The sequence below is a fragment of the Centroberyx gerrardi genome, chromosome 20 (assembly GCF_048128805.1).
Source record: "Centroberyx gerrardi isolate f3 chromosome 20, fCenGer3.hap1.cur.20231027, whole genome shotgun sequence".
Taxonomy (NCBI): Eukaryota; Metazoa; Chordata; class Actinopteri; order Beryciformes; family Berycidae; genus Centroberyx; species Centroberyx gerrardi.
This window is the reverse complement of record NC_136016.1, coordinates 17,416,505-17,439,090: the sequence shown is the minus strand read 5'-3', so window position 1 is coordinate 17,439,090 and position 22,586 is coordinate 17,416,505. Positions and strand designations below refer to the sequence as shown.

At 48.1% G+C, this 22,586-nt stretch overlaps 1 protein-coding gene across 1 annotated transcript in view; it reads right to left on the bottom strand.

The window, feature by feature from the left end:
• The window catches only part of ntn2 (netrin 2), a 29,884-nt gene extending 7,551 nt beyond the window's left edge, over positions 1–22,333 (bottom strand). Inside the window, exons 1-3 of the mRNA XM_071907338.2 lie at positions 21,283–22,333; positions 6,564–6,752; positions 64–213 (exon numbers count right to left, since the gene is read on the bottom strand). Of these exons, the coding sequence (XP_071763439.1) occupies positions 64–213; positions 6,564–6,752; positions 21,283–22,333 (1,390 nt within the window). The remainder of the gene's footprint in view (positions 1–63; positions 214–6,563; positions 6,753–21,282) is intronic.
• Positions 22,334–22,586: the final 253 nt, after the last annotated feature.

Genomic DNA, 22,586 nt, shown 5'->3' with positions numbered 1-22,586 from the left:
CGATCCCTGACACTGGCTTCCCTATAGTGTGTGTGTGTGTGTGTGTGTGTGTGCGTCACTCACTGATGCAGGGAGCCACAGGCGAGCGGCTCTGCTGGTAGCCCTTGGCGCAGCGGTTGCAGGTGATGCCCGTGACTCCGTCCTTGCAGGGGCACTGGCCTGTGGTCTGGTTGCACGTCTTGCCTGCTGCACCCACCGGGTGGCAGTCACAGGCTAGGGTGGGGGTGGGGGTGGTGGTGGGGAGAGGTGTAAATGGGGGAAGGGAGGATTTGGGTGGGTGACGGGGAGGAAAACAGAGGAGAGAGAGAGAGAGAAAGAGCGAATATATTAGACATTAATTCCCCTCCATCTGAACTTGTTACAAAAAAAAAAACGCTGCCAAGATGACACACAACACAAGTGACACCATTAAGATCCCATTCCACGGAGTCTACAGAGACTAGGCAGGGTGGAGGGTAAAATCTTGTGATCTTCTGTCGTTTGCCAGCAGGCAAGGAGCCTCAGACAGCAGATATGCATCAGGACTGAGTGTTCAGCTCAGAGCTTCAGGCTGTCAGAGTGAAGCAGCCTTTTTCCCTGCCTGCCTCTGGTGCTTGGGATTCCCTAAAAACTGCTAGGTTGAAGGGCCTGGCATGGAGAGAGTGTGTATGTGTGTATGTGTGTGTGTGAGAGAGAGTAATTCAGTGAGTGAGAAAGTAGAAAGACAATTTGGGTGTGAGAGAGGAAGACAGCAGGAGGACAGAGAGAGGTGCATGGCTGTCACGAGACCCAGAATGGGACGCTGTGCCTTCCTCTCCCCTCTGCTTGTGCCCGGTCTCCTAAGTGTTGAGGCTGGTGCCTTGTATGACACACGCTCTGCTGTTTCTTCACTTCCCGAAAATTCAGCCGATGCACAGCAAATGCCAACAGCAACAAGCAAGGCTCGGGTCACCTCGCTCCACCGAGGGTTTTATGGGTTTTGCTGGTTCTAGGCAATTTATTCGAGCCACCTTAAGCAATATAGGGCTTCTCTCTATTTTAAGAGCTGTTAAATACAAGACCTGGCCTGTTGGTCCGAAGCCGTCTAAAAGAAGGCTTTACAAGATGTTAGTGAAGACAAGAGAAAAATGAGAGGGAGAGTGGGAAAAGGAGATATCGAAGAGAGTGAGAGAGAGAGAGAGAGAGAGAGAGAGACAGAGAGAGAGAGACATAGCGCTCCACTATAGTCCAAACGGAGCCTCTGCTGTGCTCATCAGCATAAACAACAGTGGATCTAACCAAACTGTCGCCACTCCACCTCTACTAGGAAAACAGACGTGTGTTCTTCAAGTAATAAACACACACTTAACATTTCACAGCAATCCGACCAGACAAACAGGTCGTTTGGTGACACATAAAACCAAATGTGCAACTCTAACATCCTCTTGAACAGTCTTAAAGGGTGTGATTGACTGATTTCACTTGACTCAAATCTTTTTTATTTGAGCCTTTGAAAACTATGCTCCTTCAAAATTATGCCACAGTTCAATAAAGAAAAGGGTCCTTTCTTATCTTGTACATTGGCACCTGACTGAAAAAACACCAACTCAACGGAAACTCTCCCTTTTCCCCTTAGTTTCATTTAAATTATTTGGAAAACAAGCACACTCTCCATTGTAAAATTACTTAAGTTACTCGACTGTAAGGCGATAGCTGTAATTGTCCGAGCTTATCAAGAAATGACAAGAAAGGCCAAAATTACACTATGGGGGAAAAACCCTGTAACCCTGTAACAGTTTGTGATAGGGCTTGCCAGAGAAAGGCAGCTGCTGACATGCCGCTTGGCCTGACTGTGAATGTGTTTATTTGTGCCGGTCGTTTTTTTGCTGCCACGACTGAGGAGAGTCTGAGGACCCTACCACCTGTTGACTGGGTGAAGGGAGGGGTTAAGAGGTAGGTGGGGGTGGGGGGGCACTGAAACTGACCCAAGAGAGGCCGGTGGGGTGGGGTGGGGCGGTCTGCAGCTCGGATCTTCAGAAACACATTTGCCTTTTCCAACAAGGCCGGCTAGTCCACGGGTGTCAAAGCGGCCGCGCTCCGTTTGAAGCCGCGCGGGGAAACGTAAATCTGATGCCTCAGCGTCCGTGCAAAATCCCCACCACCTGACCCACGCTGGCTCACCCAGGAAACTCAAGCTTTGAAGACATTGGGTACGAGTTTCGGGACAGGCCTGAAGGCGATATATACGTCTGCATATAGCGGGGTTATGAGGCGGGGTTGCGTTGGAGGTCAGGGGTCAAGTCAACAAGGGTCTCTGCCGGTCTCGAGTCTGTCTGGTGTGACTTTGTTCCCGTCACTCTGTGCCAACCATGTGACCTCTATCCTCATCCCCACACCCCCATCCCCCATTCATCAGCCACAGCCAGAGCTCCTGTCCCAGTTCCCAGGTGCTACGGACTCCGCGGCCCATTTGGGAATTTGTGGCATTCCTGGAGTTTGTGCCCCTTTAGACGTGCTAATGAAACCTAGCTGATTAGTGCACTAAAACACTGGTGTGGACCCAGAGGCATACATGGTGGAAAAAACAACATCCATACCTATGATCCTATATCACACTTTGCATTTCTCATATCGCAAAGATTAACATTTACAAACCTGAAAGAGGTAAAACCCCTTCCACACAGATGAACCTGAACCATGTAATTGTTTTGAAACGTTCACAAGCTGGTTTTGTCAAACTAATCCAACAGTGATTTGGGTAGAGGTTTATTCTTGACTGTGAAAATATGTCTGTGTCAAAGCACACTGTATTTGAACGCTGGGGATAAGAAGGCAACACTAAACCCCTCCTGGTTATTTGATCTGTCTGGTAGAAGTCTGGTGTCGGTCTGTCATGCCTGCCTAGACATGTGGCACAGCAGGAGGAACGTCGAGCCATTGTTTCCTGGCTAATCCACTGTTAGCCTGATTATTGAACAACACAGGCAATTGGCATCAAGTCATCAGTCAATCCTGAGTAAACTTTAGGGGAAAAGTGCTTATTTAACAACGTGCGGCGCGTCTGCGTTCACAGTCAGTACGGGCGAGATGGGAGTCATGTCGGAGGTTCTCGCTTCCATTCAAAACAAACACGGGTTGTTAAGACATCAGAGTTTACTGCCAATTTCCACATTGTTCAGTAAACAACCAACGACTGCCAGATCTGAATGGGCTGTCGGGGTGAAGGGGGGGGGGGGGGGGGGATCAATCTCCACCCCCAGCTCTCCTCCTCGAACTGGCTTTCTGAAGTTTTATGTGCAGGGGCTTGGGCCAGTTAAGAAGCAGTAAAAATGTCCTCAGATGTTGATGACTTTTCAAGCCTGTGTGACTGCAGACGTGACAGGCACTGCCTTGGGATTTGTAGTCCTTTGACAGGCGTTTGCTCACTTTAACTGATTAGTGTTGCTCTGTGTGTGTGTGTGTGTGTGTGTGTGTGTGTGTGTGCTTTACCATTCAAGGGAAATTCTTTTTCAGGGGATATTAGCATTTTTCCATTTAAGAACTATCAGCGCTACTATGAAATACTGAGTGTAAAAGCTGGGAAGCTGAAGCTGTCGATGGAGCAGCTCCAGGCTGTACATCTCGGTGACATCACAGATTAAAGTCTTGATTCCCTGGCTTCGAACTTTGGGAAAGAGTTGTTCATGTTCACAAATACTGGCTAAACTTTCCTTTGCCACAGCAATGATATTTGGGAAAATAGTGTTATTCCCCCTTTAAGGGCATTTTTATGCTGCTTTGGGCCTTGCCCTTGATATATTACTCACTTATAAATTCAAAATTACCTAAAGGATTAGATTGCGTAAGACTCTTTTTGTCCGCAATGTTTTCCAACAGCAGAGATCTGCATGTCCTGCTTCAGAAGTTGTGGACATTTGAGACATGCAGCCGATGTGGTTTATGTTGGCCGGTGCTGCTTGACGTGCACTACGGCCTCAATTTCAATTTCTTTTATCGATGTTCCTTGTGGTCAGTGGATACCCGCGGCACGGCAAACACTTGGACTCACATAAAAAAAAACCTTGCATACTGAAGACCTCATATACTGTGGCCAGGCCATGTGCTGACTGTGCCTGTGGTGATCGCCATGTTTCTTTAATTTCGCCGACTGTTTTAAGGCTTGTGACACCGTAAAGGGGTTCGTGGAGAGTGGCAGAGGCCGCTGCCTGGGCATGTGCACCGGAGCGCCGGAGCCCTGCGGAGTTCACTCAGAGCTGGGACCTTGGTACTAAATAAGGAAGTGTGTCTGTGTGTGTGTATGGGGTATGTGGGAGGTAGGTGGCGGGGGCGTCGGGGGCAGAGGTGGGGTGGGTAGGAGGTGAATACTCCTCAGATTGTGTATAGACACCCGTCTGCAGAGCGGGTCTGATTGGAAACAGACGCGGCCCATTCCTACTCTTAGAGCCCCCAGCCCTCCCCACGCCTGACTCCCCTTTAGAAAACACCTGTATTTTATTGTCGTAACTCCATTTCAGATGTGACACTCGCCCCCTTCAGCCATACCGCACCTCTGACCCCCTATCCTGACCCTGACACATGCACACAGAGATATACAATGTCCCCATGGAGGTGGGGAAAAAGAAGAGCTGGGGGAAGGAGAAAATCCGAGGACGACAGAGAATGACCCAGTGAGAGGCAAAGAGAAAGAGACAGGTCTTAAAAGCCCCGCGGTGTGCAGTAGTGAGGAGAATCGGTCTTCAGAAAGTGAGCGAGGGAGGAGGAGATGGTGGTTATAAAGAAGCAATGGATTCTAAAGAGGAAGAGGAAGATGGAGAGAGTGAGCGAGGGGGAAAGGCAGCTCCTAAAAGGTTGTGGGATTGCTCTGATCCATCATGGTGCCAGCCGCCCAGGTTGAGGGCGCTTTCATTTCCGTCACATCTGGGAGGCGATAGGGAGGTGATAAACGTTTTTACCACCTGATCGCTAGGCTTTGATAAAAACAGATCGCAGCCTCAGGGGGCCTTTGTGTGTGTGTGTGTGTGTGTGTGAGCATTGGACTTCCAGGCATCGTGGGAGATGGGAGATGAAGGAGAACATTTCATACAGTGGGAACTACACTGCAAAAAACATCTATCTTAGCAAGTCATTTAGTCTCATATCCAGCCTTCAAATCTTATTTTTCTTAAACCAAGAGGAAACATCTGCCAGTGAGGTGAGATAACTCCACTTGTTTCCAATGCAGTTTCACTTGTTTCAGTACTTTGCATTGGAATCAAGTGAAAATTACCTAACCCCACTGGCAGATTTTTTCACTTATTTCAAGGAAATTATTTTAGGACTCAGTAATAGTGACTTGTCAGGATAGTAGCAGACTTCTCTGTTGGTGTTTCAGTGTAGTAACAGTTCACATGTTCAGCCTGGTCAGTTGTTTAAGGTATGCAGCTAAGTCACTGTAGACTTTTTGCCATTACATGATGAATGGTTCTACATCTCAGCCCACTAACATGGGCAACAACGGCATGATATCACGCCATTGCGAACCTCCTGGTGTACAATTACAGCTTGGGTCGCCTGCGAAAGGAAAACTGAGTGGAAGCCAGTGGGAGATTCTCTCCATGAAGTTTCAACCAAAAGCTCTTCACGGCTACGAGTGTTGGCAGTTCTCACCATCGCTATTGTTTGGAATTCTCTGGAAGTGATCCCTTACCTTCATTAGAGTCAACAGGATAAAAAAACACTCCCCTCTGCTATTGATTTGAATATTTCCCTGAGCAACAAGGGCAGGAAACCGGTGTTGTTCTTGCAATGAATCCAGCAAGAGGAGAAAAATGCCTCCAGCATAATATCAGGCAGAAAAATATTCACTGCAAATGTGAAACATTCCAGGGGCAAAATACATTTTTCCATGAGAAATGCCTCGGTCAAGTGATAATATTATGTGGTTTGTGGTGTGGGGAAACATTAATAAGGACGGCCAGAAAAACTTGAGGCATAACATCAATTAGTTTCTCTGTGTTAAGATGCTGCCATGGTACTGCAAGTCAGAAATGCAGTGTCTTGAATGTTACCATGTCTACTGTATATGTTTCCAATCATAACTTGTTACTCTTTTTACTTTTCCTTAAAAATGACATACAAATGTATTGATACGGTTATATATATCACCTTTGGTTTGCAAATTCACATGATCCTCTATGGAGCCATCAAACCTTTCTTTGAAGCACGTTGAAGGGCATATTGCCATTACATAAGGTTATATCTCTGGCCGCAGCAACAGCCGTTCATTTGAAATAAACAGAAGAAGAACTGGGTAGTTAGCATGAGCGGCCATAGCCACCATGTCTGAGCAGACAAAGAAAAGAGCGCCACCTACAGAGACTCAAACTGCATCAACAGAAAATCCAAGAAAGACGTCACAGTACTGGACACACTGTTTGATTGACAAGTGATCTCTGGGAAGTGCAGTGCAGAAACACCACAGCCAATACTCGGCACCAAAGATATCGACAAATAAAAAAAAAAGAGACAAGAATCTTGTGAATTACCACTTCAAAAAACAAACCATTAGGGTCAGTTTATAGACAAATGAACTGCACTTAACATGGTGTCTCTTCCTGGAATCTTACCTTTGCAGGCTCGTCGGTGGGTGATGGGTCTGGCCATGTCTCTGTAAAAGCCTTCCTTACAGTAGTGGCAGTGGCGGCCTGCTGTGTTGTGGCGACAGTTCATACACACTCCTCCACTCTTCCTCCCCGACAGCTTGTACAGCTCCATGTTGAAGCGGCAGCGGCGGGCGTGGAGGTTGCAGTTACATGCTGCAGAGGGGAGAGGAGTGAGGAGAGTTAACATCAGTCGTTTGATTGTTGTTGGAGGCGAGGAGGATGAAATGTAAGAATTGTCTCTTATTCACAGTATAAATGTAATGCACAGGTTGAGCCATGTTACAGCCTAGATTATCACATGGAATATGTGTTGCAGCAGTGCATATGCCTACTACTGTGCATTAATATGCCATAGGAGAGCTGGTGAGATTTTCCAGCAAGGCGGTGTAATAGTCGGTGGTTTATAATTCACACTGCGGCTGTGTGCTTGGCTGCTATTCCAGAACTCATCAATCATATGTGATATTTGCAGAGCTCATTTTCTCCATTTCATAATTAATGAATTCAGCTTCTCTCAGCCCATTAGTTATTAATCACTGGAAAGAGAGACATTAATTTCATGAATCACTGATGAGTACAGACTCCCTAAAATCTATTAAAAGCGAGCCCTGTTCAGATAAAGGAGCGGGCTTGAGCTAGCTGTCTTCTAAATGAGGCAAGCCAGGATGTATAGGACGTGTGAAGTTATCTTTCCCAGTCTCACTGGTTCCTTAATGCCTCTTCGGCAGTAGGCCAACCGCATGCTCACAAGTCTCAATGTACTCCTGAAGTCTTTGCATTGATTCCTGCGTAAGACCCCATTCACCAGCATTCACATTTACTGATAAACTCCACATTCACTCATTGCTCATTCTTTCTACATGTGGGGTTTGCGTTTGAGAACTCTAATGAGAAGCCTGCCTCAACTTGTTTGTGTAGCAGAGTTTGGTCCAATCCCTCTCCTGGATAAATCAGAGTCAGACCTTGGACCTAAACGCTTGGCCACGGGTTCAAAGACAACTGTTACAGAGCTTGGTTCCAGTTCAAAGTTATCCGCAGATAAACTAGTAAGAAGTAAACAACAGCAAAGCTGTTTGACCGAAAATGTCAACAGTTAGGGCAACAAAGGATTATTAGCGGATCACAACAGAAGGTGATATTAATTAACTGTAATCTGAAGGGCGTGTATTAGAGAAAATACATTTCACTATCAATGGCTGTTTAGAGTAGAATAAGCCACAACAATGGGGAATAAATAAAGACAGACTGGCTGAGAGACCAGGAGGTCTGTGTGTGTGTGTGTGTGTGTGTGTGTGTGTGTGTGTGTGTGTGTGTGTGTGTGTGTGTGAGTGAATGTGTGAGTGTGTGTGTGTGAGAGAGAGAGAGAGAGAGAAAGAGACAAAGATACTTTCAAATAGTATTTGTAAATCATTTTAAATTAAACAAATCTGAATAATTTAAATAAATCAAAATAATGTTTTAACCTGCTTCATTTTTGTGGCCAATACTTTGTCTGCTAAGTTGGCAGTCACAGATATGTATCCTAAATTGTCCCATGTGGTAAACCCCATCCATACCAATTAGGTTGCCAGAAACCATGAAAAGTATTTGAAAATACTATTTCACGCAAGTTTGGTCTCTTTCTCTGTGTGTGTGTGTGTGTGTGTGTGTGTGTACTCCGGCACATACGTTGAGCATCATGGGGAAAATATTTGTTCCTATAGTCACTTCTCAGCCAAGGTCAGTTCTGCAATTACATGAAGCTCAAAGAGCTGTACCACATCAAATATGATCTTTTTGCAACTGATCAAACAGTTACCTTTAACAGCACTATGATGGCTCCTTCACACTGGAATGACAAGGGCAAATCAATAATAAAAAGTAATATAAGAGCAGTGAATGATATTACATGGAATTGTGCAGCTCCATCTATCCTGAAAGGGAAGCCTGGCACCAAGTTGGGAAAGAGGCCCGGTTTTCCCTGGTTGCAGGCCCCGGAAAAAAAGGGGGAGCACATTCCCAGACTGTTTCCCAATTCCATCTGGTTATTATGCGGCCCAATTTGTATGGAATTCTGCAGTTAATGAAATACTGTTTTGGGTCCGAATCCCGATTGGAGCAGTGCCATTTCTATAGAGACGCTGCTGGCTTTCTTTTGGTGTGTTCTCCAGGACTGGTGACCCCAGGACAAGGTCTGACCTTTGACCCCTTGAAGCTGGTCCAGAGGAGATGTTTAGGGCACTTGTATAGATGGCATGGCGGTGTGGGATGCAGGAGGGGGTTAACAAACAGCAAGTTCAAAGCCTTTTGTCTTTAGTGTGGTCTTAGGTAGTGATACGGCTTATCCCTGCTGTAACAAAAAAAACACACCAGATACACCAAATTGGTCACATATTGTCTACGTAATTGGCTCATTCTGTGTGTGTGTGTGTGTGTGCATGCGTGTGCTTGTATTTGAGGGTTTCCGTATCTGCATCTGGAGTGTATGTGTGTGTGTGTGTGTGTGCATGTGAACACCTAAACAGCCTGTCCAACTTCTTCTAAGGGGAATGTGACAAAGAACACACCAGCTCCAGTGAGTGGCTGGGGCTGCTGGGGGAGAACGAGGTGGGGGACTGTGATTATGATCAAACGTCTCAAACACACACACAGCTGTGAGCACTTGTGTCCATTAACACCTTGTAGCGGAACATGAAAGCGGTGGATCACTTTTTTTTTTTTTTTTTTTGCTCCCCCAGCTGAAACACCAAGGGCCCGCTCATGGCATCTTCTCGGCTTACTGGTCTGCAACAAGATCATCCAACAAAGTCTTGAGTGCGAGAGGATATGTTCAAGTGTGGAGAATGCCTAGAAAGCTCCAGAATTTGACCTGTAAATGATTTAGCATGTGTAGCAGTGATGGTCGGGAGCGGCTTTAACGACAGCCTGACCTTCCAAAATTGCAGACAGAGAGGGTGAGAGGCGGAGAATGAGAGTTAGCGTTTATCCAAATAGAAAAAAATGAATGAAAGTGTGTAAAGGACAGAAGAGAAAGTGAGGAAAAAAAATGAAAACATGAGGAAAGGTGAGTGACAGAAAAAAAAAATCAAAACAATAAGGGGCATCAAGTAGGGAGTGTTTGTGTACGTGTATGTTTGTGTGTGTGTGTGTGTGTGTGTGTGTGTGTGTGTGTGTGTGTGTGTGCATGCATTGTGTGCAGTTAACTTCACCTCAGAGCTGCAGCTGCCCAAGGATCTTGGAATGTTTATGGGTTTGTTTTGAAGTGCTTACACACACACACACACACACACACACACGCCGGCACCCCACCTCCCACTGCCGCCCCCCCTTAACCCCCCCCCCCCCCCCCCACACACACACACACACACACACACACACACACACACACACACACACACACAAATTAGGCTCAGCGGGGATAACTGAACACTGTTGAGGGCCATTTTTCAATTCATTAACACATCAAAGCCTCACTAGCGCTCTGCAAAAAAAACTCACTAATTGTTATCTGTTGGAGGAAAAAAGCAGAGGCCCTTTCAGCAGGGAAGGGAGGGAAATCGGCAAAGGAACCTGTGGTGTTCGGGTGAACGTTGCTTCCTGATAGGTCAGTGTCCGACTCAAGGGTGCGTAGTAAACCTGGTTTCCAGTGTTGTCATGGAAATCAAACAACAAATAAAGACAAAATGGAGAAGGAGATAGAGGGAGAGGAGGAACAAACACACCACTAGGAAAACAGAAATAGAATTCCCCTAAGAAATAAGAAAGAATTCCCCTTTTTCGTAAAATTGAACTGTGCCAAATGTGGGTGACAGCTCTGAGTGTTGTGCTCTCAGCTGATATCCTCCTCTTCCGAGGTTTGCATGCACGCGCCCAGTTTGAGGTGAATATTTCAGACATATTTCAGAAAACACCACACTGTTTTATTTCATCTTACATAGCAGGTGTCTCAACAAGTAAACGTGCTCTGAACAAGCTCACAGACTGGTCTGTCAAGCGTGCTATGACAAATTGCCCCATAAAGACTGCGCTCCACAAATAAAATGCAACTGTGTTCATGGAGTGCACCGCCTCTCCATTCCCCTCCATATGTCAGGGATAAATCTAACCTCATTTTTCCTTCAGCTCGACCCAAGCCAAGCCAGTAAGCACAGCCAATTGATTTTGGATGCCTGTGCAAAACCCAAATCCCATGGCTAAAATTGGTCCTTGAAAATTGGAGGGCCGCTCTCCCACCACCACCTTTCCCCTCTTGGCCCAGGCCTCGGTCCAGACCTGCTGCAGCCCCCCTGGGTGCCCTCCGCCTGGCCAAACAGGCTCTGCTATGTGGGCCCCTGCCATCCCGTGTGTGTGGTGTGTATGGTGTGTGTGTGTGTGTTTGGGCTGAGTTCCGCCTGGCTGCTCCAGCCACCTGCTCAGGGCACCGGGGGGAACACCCGGTTAATTAGCTCCTCATTAGAGCCAAGGCAGTGTACAGCGTAGACAAACACACACACTCATACACGCACGCACACACACACTCACCCACACACACACCAGAGACTACTACATGAAGAACAAGCGACCGCACACAAACGACAAGGATCGAGTAACAAAGGATACAAAAACATTCAAACAGAAGTGAGAATTAAACAGATGTAAACACCGCTGGGCCCATACGCTCTAATGAGCTGTGGACAACAAGCTGAGACAAAGATTTAGAGACTTCTAGCTGACGGCTAGCAGGGAAATACAGCAGACTGCTGCCCTACTGAATGAATTAGATGGACTGTGCTATGATTTACGCATCCTGAGAGTTTCTATCTCTTTGTAACAAAGCCAATTCAGGCCCACTGGCTCTCTCTGTCTCTCTCCCTCTCTCTCACACACACACACACATCCTTCACTCATAGCTCTGACACCACGTCTCAGCCTTCCCCTCCCTAACCCTCCCTCCACTGGTTTCTGTGGTTAGCCTCACGCCGTGGGCTTAAGAGCAGGCTCTTGGGAGCCCTTTTGAACTGAGAGAGTCCCCTTAATTCCTCTCCCCACCCCTCCCCTCAGCCTCTCTGTTTCACTCTCTCCCTCCCTCACTCTCTCCTCTCACTTTCACCGACCCCCGTCTCTACTTCTCTCTCAGATACTTCCACTGGTTATCTCTCCCTCTTTCCGTTTCTGTCCTTCCCCCTTTCACCCCCCCCCCCCCCGTCCATCCCTTCCTGCTTCTCCCCTTGCTCCCTCTTCCTCTCTCTGGATGGCATCGGGCAGGGGAAGATTTTAACGAGATTAGGCTGGAGGGTTGCCAGGTCGGGGGGCCTGGTGTCAGTGGAGAGTTGAGTCCTAAGCTCTGTTCCCTCTCTCTGGTCCACTTCACTTCCCCACATCTAAACATTGTTATCTCTGTACCCCCTTCGCCTTCACTCTGTTTCTCTCTCTCTTGCTCTTTTTTCAGAGGAAATAACCTGCAGTCCTGAACACAGGGGCAGAAGGAGAAGACTCTTGCACAAATTACTGTGGCGACTGGGTTATAATCATAGGTAAGAAAAAAAAAAACATTCACTTTTGTCTTAAGCCATGACACTTGGCACACAGCCATGAGGGCCGCTCTGGGGGACGCAATGTGACGCCTGGATTGGTTTAGAAATAGAAAGTGACAGATGGAACATACTGTGTAAAAACACCACTGTGGCCACAGATGAGGGTAGAAATGGTTAAGGGAAACCAAACGTTCACATATTTTATGTTTTATGCATATGGTCACTCATCATTTTAAACCCATCATCCATCACATAACATATGGGATGCAGGTTTGTACTGACGTGTGAATGCACAGAGAGCCAGAGAGTTCTGCAGTGATGATAGGTGACCCAGAATTGAAGTAAATGGGAAAAGTCAAAGGTCAAATGTTAAGCTCAGGGACAAAATATGAAGCTAAGGTTTAAAAATAATGTAGAGAGAGGAGGGAGGTGGGGGGGAGTCAGAGCACAGCCTGCTCTACATACTCTGGTCTGTAGTACTTTTTTAAAGGATAATACCAGTGGGTTTTTTTTTAAGTTTGTGCCCAAATGTCAAGGTTGCCGCTGTCCTTCATGTTATTCCTGTTGGTGTCTGCACACAGTCAGCATAGTTGGAGATATCGGGGCTCGCCATTTGCTGATATTTGTTTTTTGTACAGTATGAAAAGCAACTTCCACAGACTTGAAAATTGCCTGAGCTAGATAATCCATCACAGTAAACACGAAGGCTAAGTTTGACACATCTAATGACATCTGACATGAATTGCAAAATGATTGGGGGAAATGTAAACTGGACGAACACAGTAGTACAGTAGTACAACATACAGGCACATGGTGTGTTTTGCCACATACAGGTAGACTAGAAGCATGTTGGTGAAGTGCTACTATCACACTTTTGAATGGTGCAAAGCAAGAATGTCTACATCACGCTGGTGACATGCATGTAGCATATACCATGTAGCATATACCACTGCTATAGTCCTATGAAAAAGCAAATGGTGCTGATACTATGCTTTGGAAAAGCGCTAAGCTATTATATGTAGCATTGGAGCTATATTCAATATATAGTTGTGTCTAACTTGATTCATTCTGCCACTGAAGACTGACCAGGCTCGTGCTTTACTGTGTACATAGCTTTTGTCACTGTAGATCTACACCAAATTGGAGTATTCTTGTACCTCCAACCCTTTTCACTGATTAACCTATTCACTAGTAAAGGTGATGTTTGGAGCTGTGGAATAAAAAGCAGAACTGGGTTGGCTGCTCCCAGTGGAGCTGGTCCATAAGGAGAGAGAGAGAGATATTCTGTAGCCTCAAATCCACACTGCTCCACATTTCTTTATACTACTCACAGCAGACCTGTCCATTCACATACTGCAACAGACACACACACACACACACACACACCAGACACAGACAGCCAGACAGCAAAACCGCAGCTTCACAAATTCAAAGGAAAAGCGAGCAGAAAGATAGTTCTGTGCTCCTCATAAACAGACAGACAGATACGCTTTCCTCTCCGCAGCCTCTGGATCTTGCTGCCACCAGCAACACCGGCTGGCGGCCCAAAACCACATATTTTCTCAGGAACCTTCTAAAAGGCAATAGAGCACAGAGGCCTTCAACAGCATGAAAAGAAGCAAACTGTTAACCAAAACGCAAGGCATTCAATGACAGGGGCGAAAACCCCAAACCTCAGCAAAAAGAATAAATATATGGAGTAAAAGAAGAGGCAGCACACTGTAAAACTTCCCAGCAGTGAGTAAATCTGACGCCGGGGGAGGTCAGCGACTTTGACAAGAATCAATTACACTTGGAGAGAGGGAGAGAGAGAGAGAGAGAGAGAGGGGGGGGGGGGGGGGGAGAGAGAGAGAGAGAGAGAGAGAGACAGAGAGAGAGAGAGAGAGAGAGAGAGAGAGAGAGAGAGAACACCGGCAGTGATGGGCACCTCAGTTGGTGATTGCTACCATCTGTGTGAGAGAGAGTGGATGGGGGCCTGGGAGAGCAGGCAGGCAGACAGGCAGCAAGGCAGCAAGGCAGACAGGCAGACAGACAGGCAGGCAGGCAGCAAGGCAGACAGGCAGACAGACAGGCAGGCAGGCAGCAAGGCAGACAGGCAGACAGGCAGGCAGACAGGCAGGCAGGCAGGCAGCAAGACAGGCAGACAGACAGGCAGAAAGGCAGGCAGACAGGCAGGCAGGCAGACAGGCAGACAGGCAGGCAAGCAGGCAGCAAGACAGGCAGACAGACAGGCAGAAAGGCAGGCAGACAGGCAGGCAGGCAGACAGGCAGACAGGCAGGCAAGCAGGAAGCAAGACAGGCAGACAGACAGGCAGAAAGGCAGGTAGACAGACAGGCAGAAAGGCAGGCAGACAGGCAGGCAGGCAGACAGGCAGGCAGGCAGACAGGCAGGCAAGCAGGCAGCAAGACAGGCAGACAGACAGGCAGAAAGGCAGGCAGACAGGCAGACAGGCAGGCAGGCAGACAGGCAAGCAGGCAGGCAGACAGGCAGACAGGCAGCAAAGCAGGCAGACAGGCAGACAGGCAGGCAGGCGGGCAGGCAGCAAGGCAGGCAGCAAGGTAGGCAGACAGGCAGACAGACAGGCAGACAGGCAGGCAGACAGGCAGGCAGACAGGCAGGCAGGCAGACAGGCAGGCAGACAGGCAGGCAGGCAGACAGGCAGGCAGACAGGCAGGCAGACAGGCAGGCAGGCAGACAGGCAGGCAGACAGGCAGGCAGGCAGACAGGCAGGCAGACAGGCAGGCAGGCAGACAGGCAGGCAGACAGGCAGGCAGGCAGCAAGGCAGGCAGACAGGCAGACAGGCAGGCAGACAGGCAGGCAGACAGGCAGACAGACAGGCAGGCAGCAAGGCAGGCAGACAGGCAGACAGGCAGGCAGACAGGCGGGCAGGCAGGCAGGCAGGCGGGCAGGCAGGCAGACAGGCAGGCGGGCAGGCAGGCGGGTGGGCACACACTGTAGCTCCAGCAGTTTGCTTTGGCACCCGGATGAAAAGCTACATCTTCTCAAATCGCACTGCTAGATTACATGTGGCTCTCACACATGTACAAATGCAGGGAGATGCACGCATACACACACACACACACACACACACACACACACTTGGCCTCCGGCAGTCCCAGAGCATTTCCCAGGGATCCAACATCTTAACCCAGCTGACATTAGCGCTGTTATTTGACGCTTTGCTGTGCTAAACATTGTTTCACCAGGTTCCCTGCTTGCCAGAAAACCTTTATGGGTTGCTTCACAGAAGAAGAAACGCATCATCAATCCCTCATTGGCCAATTGAATCTTTTTGTGTATTGGCCATGGACCAAAGTTGCAATACTGACAGAGGGAACAAAAACAGAGAGCAAAGCTACAAACCAATCACACCAAAGAGGACAGTGTTGCTCTTTGTCTCAGCCAGATAAGGGAAATCTGTCTTGCTTCAAGCCCTTGAAACACACACACACACACACACACACACACACACACACACACACACCTCGCCGTGCCTTAGCCCCTGCGTCTCACGCTAACAACCCCAAAGGCATCATTTCATAGGGCTGCTGATTTTAGAACAACATTCCTCGCCCGTGTAATTATTTGAAAGCACAGGAGGTTTCTTTTTCAATGCCCCCCTCCTCTCTTTCTCTCTCTCTCTCTCTCTCTCTCTCTCTCTCTCTCTCTCTCTTTCTCTCTCTCTCTCTCTCTCTCTCACTACCCCCCACCCCCACCCCACCTCTCCTGCTCATTTGGGTGTCACGCTGTAAGTAATTGAAGTGTCGGGTCCCTGCTAGCCTCCAGCGACAGGCGGCGGAGGTGGATGGGTGGGAGGGGAGGGAGGGAGGGAAGGGGGGGTCTTTAAGTCAATTAGCAAAAGCAGGAACATGGCACATACATGTAATAATAACAACACAGCCTTGGCTTTTTTTTTTTTTTTTTAAATCCTTACCAGTCTATATTTGGCATCTCACTAAGCTTCACATCGTGTTGCCCTCTAGGGCCAGACGCTGGAATTTCAACTGACCATAGTGGACAACGTTTGGCTGCTGATTTTCAAGGCTCGACATGGAAATCTAAAGCTGTTGGTTGAGATTAACTTTGTTCTACCCAAGTACAATCAGCGATCTACAAAATGCAAGTTATTTGTTTTATAAGAGGTGCCGGTGCAGAGCTGGAACAAAAGCACAAGCATCCTGCTGCTCTCCAAGTGTTTGATTGAGGAACTATAAACTGTGTTGTTGCTCAAGTTATCCGAATCATGCAACCTCGCAACTTGAGCCTTGTTTCATGTGTGTATGTGTGTGAGTGTGTGTGTGTGTGTGTGTGTGTGTGTGTGTGTGTGTGTGTGTGTGTGTGTGTGTAAAAATGAGGTCATTTCTCGATCAGCAGCCCTAAAAAGTGTCTTGATGAATCTGTTGTAGGACTGGAACATGGGCCTGACCTCTGCTTGCCCTTGCCAGGAGATGTGGAGGGGAAAAAACTGCTGTGAAAGGATGGAGCGCTGTTTTGAAATTCTAATCAGCATCACGTAACCATCTGCCCCTTGTCAGAGAGAGGGAAACGGAGAGAGGGAGAGAGAGAAGAGAGAGAGAGAGAAGAGAGAGAGAGACAGAGGGAGAGAGAGAGAAGAGAGAGAAGGGAAAGAAAGAGAAATAGAAAGAGAGAGTTTGGGCCCCTGTGGTCTTCAGAGTTTCCACAGCTCTGTACAGATCTGAGGGCTTAGTCCGAGCCCTGTTCCTGAGCATGTGTTCCTGGCTGGCCTCTTCCTCTGACACACACACACACACCACACACACACACACACACACACACACACACATACACCTCTGCTGGATCGCACTGCTCTCCCCAAGAAACCCATCTGTCAATGTCCCCCTAATTCCAGCTAATAGTTTCCAAAAAACAGAGGCTGAGCCCACCAAAACCACGAGCCCCCACAAAAGGTTTGGGCGGGCTCACAACATCAAAATCTGTCTGTGTTCTGGTTCTCCTTCCTCCGCTGCAAAACACATTCTAATTCAACCGCTGCTTAATTAGCGGGGCAGACATGATCTAATAACAGCTATTATATAAGAGGTAACAACTTTAAAGAATTTGGGAATTTCCTTCAGCAGATGACATGGATTGATGTATAATGGGAGTCTACGACGAATAGTTTTACGGGTGATTGATTTCATTTCAAAGGGAACTCCCTTTCTTGTAAAGGAACAGAATGTCAAATAAACGCCCACTTGATCCGCCGTATCTCTCGTTCCCCAATGAGCTCGATATGTCAAATTTCCTACAAAAAAAAAATATTCGACGCCACACCCAAACGCTACACCAGAGCAGGAATTCCCAGCGTGATTACTAACCGCAGCTCACCTGCATTTCTGACAAATCAGCACCAAGTGGCCTTTCAAACAACCTTCTCATGACCTCGTGTGTGTAATGCTATGAGCAGGAAACTGGTGCGCCTGGTGCAACACTGGGAGCGGACCTGGCACGGCCGCTCCATTAGCGATGGATGGTGTCTGGCCCCGGGCTCGTAGCGTCCCAGAGCGCTACTCTGGACTTCCTGCAGGCTGGGTCCAAATGAGGGAGAGGAAGGGCTGGAGAATAGAACAGCTTGGTGCCACAGCCAAAACAGGGCCAAGATGGCTAGAGACACGGCCAAGAGTGGAGAGCTGCTGCACCCCCATAAATTGTCATCTAGTCAGAATGTCACATTGCCATTGACTCCATAAGAGGCCTCTTCATCTTATATAGTGACTTTGGCAGAGTCTATTAAGGCAGTGATATACCGTCTCACACTTTTAAGTCAACATATAGCATCTACATTATGGCATCAACTATGCCAGCACAAAAGCTAATACTCCATCACTACCAGTAACCAAACAGCTCTTATCCATCTGTTCCTTCATTCTCTCCTCTGGCTCAAACTCTGGGCAGATAAATCAAAGCTTTTTCCATCATGTCTCCCTCAACACAAACAGACGTGCTCCTTTACGAGGCTGCGCTCTGTGACTACTAGAGCAGGGATTTGTAAACCAATGTCTTCAGGCAGGATTCATAGCGAGGGAGGCGGCAGATGGGCGTGTGTGTGCATGGCTTGTGTCTGGAGACGGTGCGTGAGCTTGCCAAGGCCCCAGACAGTAATCTTGGTGAGGCGCATGTCAAACATTAGCGAGACCCGTGAACAATCAAACAGGCTCTTAAGAGACAGTTTGCTTGGTGTGCGCAGCGCTGAGCTAAAGACTCAAGTCAAGATCGGGGAAAGCGAGAGGAAAACACTACAATCTTTTAATCCATCTGAGCGACAATGTTTAATGTGGAGAAAACTAGACTGTTGGGCGCATCGTTTCTCTCTGAAGGAGCACATCGCACTGCAAATCCTCACTCTTGACTCCGGGTGGAAGACAGCTATTGATTTGGCTCTACATCAATCCACTCACTCCGCCGTCGCTCTGAATTCCTCTTTACCCACAAACCATCTCCCTGTCAGCTTAACCTTGTCATCACCCCGAAAAGGATCATGACCTCAGCCCGGCCCCCTCAGACCTTCCCTCCAACCCAAACGCCCCGGGGCCTAGAGGAAGGCTCTGGTGACACCTAAGGGACCCCTCGGCTCTGTAACATGCCACTCTCACACACTTGCCCAGTCTAAACAGTTACACCTCAGCTGCGCTTCAGGCTGAGCTGCCACGGTGGCATCCCTCAGGGCTCGTACTGCAGCCCACTGCCTTTTTTTTGCACTGTGCCAGAAAGAAAAGCCAGCTGAGAAACCAACAAAGGGAGGGGACATTTTAAGAATGGGCTTCAATGTACACTAGGGAGGCTTTTTAAAGGCTCTCCTGCTACTCTGAGAATATTTTGGAACCTGTTATATGGTGGAGACTGGAATAAGCTGTAAAGAGGCTTTTGGAACGTGGAATTGGGGACGTCTGGGACTGACTTTTGGCGTGTCCGGATGTGTGATCAGGTATAGCGTGCAGCATGCGTTAAGTTTTAACTGCCCTGTATCAGCACTGGGATTAGGTCATCAGAGTTGGCCGGTGCAGGCGTGCTGTTTAGTCCAGCAGTCATGGATGGAAGTGACATATCAATCCCGCTGAGAAGAGATCTACGGGAAGCGGGCGGAACATTTCGGAAATGGCTACGGGACATACGAAACAGGGAGTGTGCAGAAGTGCGAGCGAGAACACACTGAGGGATTTACAGGATATTGTTGTGGAAGGGGCTAGGTGTGTGTGTGTGTGTGTGTGTGTGTGTTGGGTGAGGGAGTGGAGGATAGGAGAGAGAGGGGGTGGGGGGGCTGAGACGGAGCAGTTCGTTGGCCAGCCCCGATGCCTGAATGGCCTCGCTCCTCTGGCTCTGTCACTCTCTGTCCCCTTTAAACAGATCTGGCACTGTTCAATGCTAAATATGATTCCAGGCCAGCTCACTGGGCAATTACAACATGTTAGAAAAATATACACTGTTTTTCAATGTTCTACTCCTGCTTTTTTCTCTCTGCCTGTAATTTTATTTCGTTACGGCGAAAGGTTAAAAGGGGGACAGTGGCTTCTAATATGGTTTTATTTTCCTACACTAACAGATTTTTATGACAGGCAAAATGACCTGAATTAGGTTCCGCCTAGGTCCATTTATACTAACAGAGAAACACTGAAAAAATTACCACTAAAGGAACTGCCACATATTAGAGAACAAATTCCTATTAAAAACACATTACTGCTATGTCACGTTTCTAAAACCTTTGCACAGCCTTGAAATTGATATATGGGCTAAATATTACATCAAAAATCTATGCTCAATTTTTCATACAACAGGCCTAATCCATTACAAAGGTAATCCGTTTACATTAATAAAAAGTCACCGAAATTGCTGTAATTTTACTTGGCAAGCTTTCAGAGCGCGTCTGGATGACTTTTTTTCTGAGCATGTCTTGAGGTAAAAGCAATCACTGCCAAATAACATTCTTGGATGACTTAGCCGCAGTGGTGTGCCAATGACTCGAGCTGTTGTCATCCACTGTTTAGACTTGTTCATGAAGGAGAGGTTTTTTTTCATACACAAGTCCAAAAAAACATGATTTTCTTGAGTGCAGCAGGCCTGTTTCAGTGCAGAGGAACAGTAAATACAACGGTTGCTCTTGAAGTCTGATGGGAAATGCGGGGTAGGGATGGGTCTGTGTTTTGAGAGACGTTGCCAAGTTTGCCAGCTCAACCCCTATATGCCACCAAAACCTTGAAAACTCCTCACCTGTATAAATACAAACTCATCCGGTATGTTCTGCCAACGTTCTTATTTATCCTCATGACAGTCAGACACAGGTCATCATAGTTAATTCTCTCTCTCTCTCTCTCTCTCTCTCTCTCTCTCTTTCCCGCTCAACGTACTGTGTGTACTGTAGCTAGAAAATTAAATAAATAAAATGTTAAATTATAAGTTAAATTTGTTGGCTTTACTTGACATTGCTATCCACCATATACTGAAAACAGGTGGAAAAAAAGGTAATGATGATATCAAAACTTGTCCACCTGTAACGCCACATATTTGCAAATTATTCAGAGACTTTCTGGGCTGAGAAAGAAGTGTTTGTGTTGGGTCCGTCTCACATCACAGTCGCACTGATGGGTGTGCAACAGGGCTCAATCCCCTGTTCCTCTCCCATTCCCTCATTAGGGATTCTGAGATGCATTGAGGAGCTTGTCACAGGGAGAGAATACCTCCTTCATTCATAGGGAGGGGAGAAGGAATGGAGCAAGGAAGAGAGCAAAAGAGGGAGAGGGTGGCCTGAACATAGGAGTTTCAACAGAATGAACTCGCCTCTCGGTCACATTACATTTGCATGGTCCTTTCATGGTGGCCATTGAATTGATGCGAAGGCCGTTGAATGATATTTCTATAATGAGCTGATTGTGATGGACAAAAATAAAGCCGCCTGCAATTCATCTCCATAAGTCTAAATGCTCCAAACAAATTTGAAAGATTTATGATGCAATACTACAGACAAATACCAGACATACTAAAGCTACAGAGCCATCGTGTTCCACTCTCCTTTTAGAAAATATGTTATGCTAAATATGTCAAGTTCTCAGAAATCTCTGTGCATTGCAGCAGGCGATATTGGACATGCAGTAAAGACAAAGGTATATTCCACAGCACACTAAGTGAAATAGGATTAAAACAAATAAAGAATGATAGATAGAGGGAGAGACTTACGTAGACACTCATTGGCCTCTCGCGCGCTGGCCCTCTGCCATGGCCGGTCATAGTGGAAGGGCTTGCAGCGGTCACATTCAGGCCCCTCTGTGTTGTGCTTGCAGTCACACACCAGTTTGCCTTCCTTGTCTTTCAGACAGCGTGAGGCATGTCCGTTGCATTTACACCTCCCGCCCACCTGGAAGTCGCCCACTGCGTAGAAATAGGCGGGCAGCGTTGATGACACCGCCATGGGGTCGTCGTCCCTCCCCCCGCTGTTGCTTCCGGCCCCCAGTCCCAGCTCCCGGGGCAGCTGGGGCCGGCTGAAGACCACGCGGATGTCGGTGACGGTCACCCAGTCCTGGAGGACGGGGCTGTTGTCAAAGTCCTTGCCAGAGGGCCGTCCGTCCAGCGTGCTAAAAGCGATGAGGCCCCCGGAAAGCGGGTAGAGGTCGGTGTGGCCGTCCGTGCACAGCGCCTCCTGCTCGTTCTGCTTGGTGATGGCCGCCTTGTTGGGCCGGTTGTACATGCGCCGGCACTGTGAGGAGTAGAACTGGTAGGGCATCCAGCTCTTGCCGTAGTCCATGCTCTTGTATATGGCCAGCGACTCGGGCCGCGGCGAGCAGAACTGCAGGCTGACATAGGTGATCTCAAACTTTTTCCCCAACGAAAGCGTGAGCGTCACGTTGTGCGGCGAGGCGTGCAGGTTCTCTGACTGCCAGCAGGTGAGGTTGTGGGCGGAGTTGAGGTCGGTGAGGTAGGAGGCGGGGTGGGCGCGGCGAGGGTCGGCCGCGTCACAGATGTGGCACGTGCGCACAGAGGGCCGGTCGTCGCCGCGCTCCACCACGCTGCAGGAGCGGGTCGGGGGCCGGCCGCAGACGCTGGACACCGCTACCTCCTTGCCGAAGGCAGCGTTGATGAACTCGGGGATGCAGCGGCGGGCGGCGCCTGCGTCGTCATAGCAAGGGTCCGGGGGCGTCTGCTGCCCCACAAAGGGATTGACGGCGCTGTGGGTGGAGGCTGAGCACACCAGGAGGCACAGGCCCAGCAGGCACCTCCAGGGTTCCCTCATCCTGCTCAGAGGGCCTGTGTGTAAATGTGAGTGTGTATGTGTGTGTGCGTCCGTGTCTGTGCGAGTATATGTGTGTATGTGTGGATGTGGATGTGGATGAGCAGCTGTGTCTCTCTGTGAGTGTGTGTGTGTGTGTCTGTGTATGTGTGTGTGCTTGTGTGCTAAGTCAATGGAAGGAGAGAGTCTGAGCTCAGTGACCCTTTACTTCAGGCTGACCAATGCCTTTCCTGTAAAAGAAAGAAAGAGAGAGGTG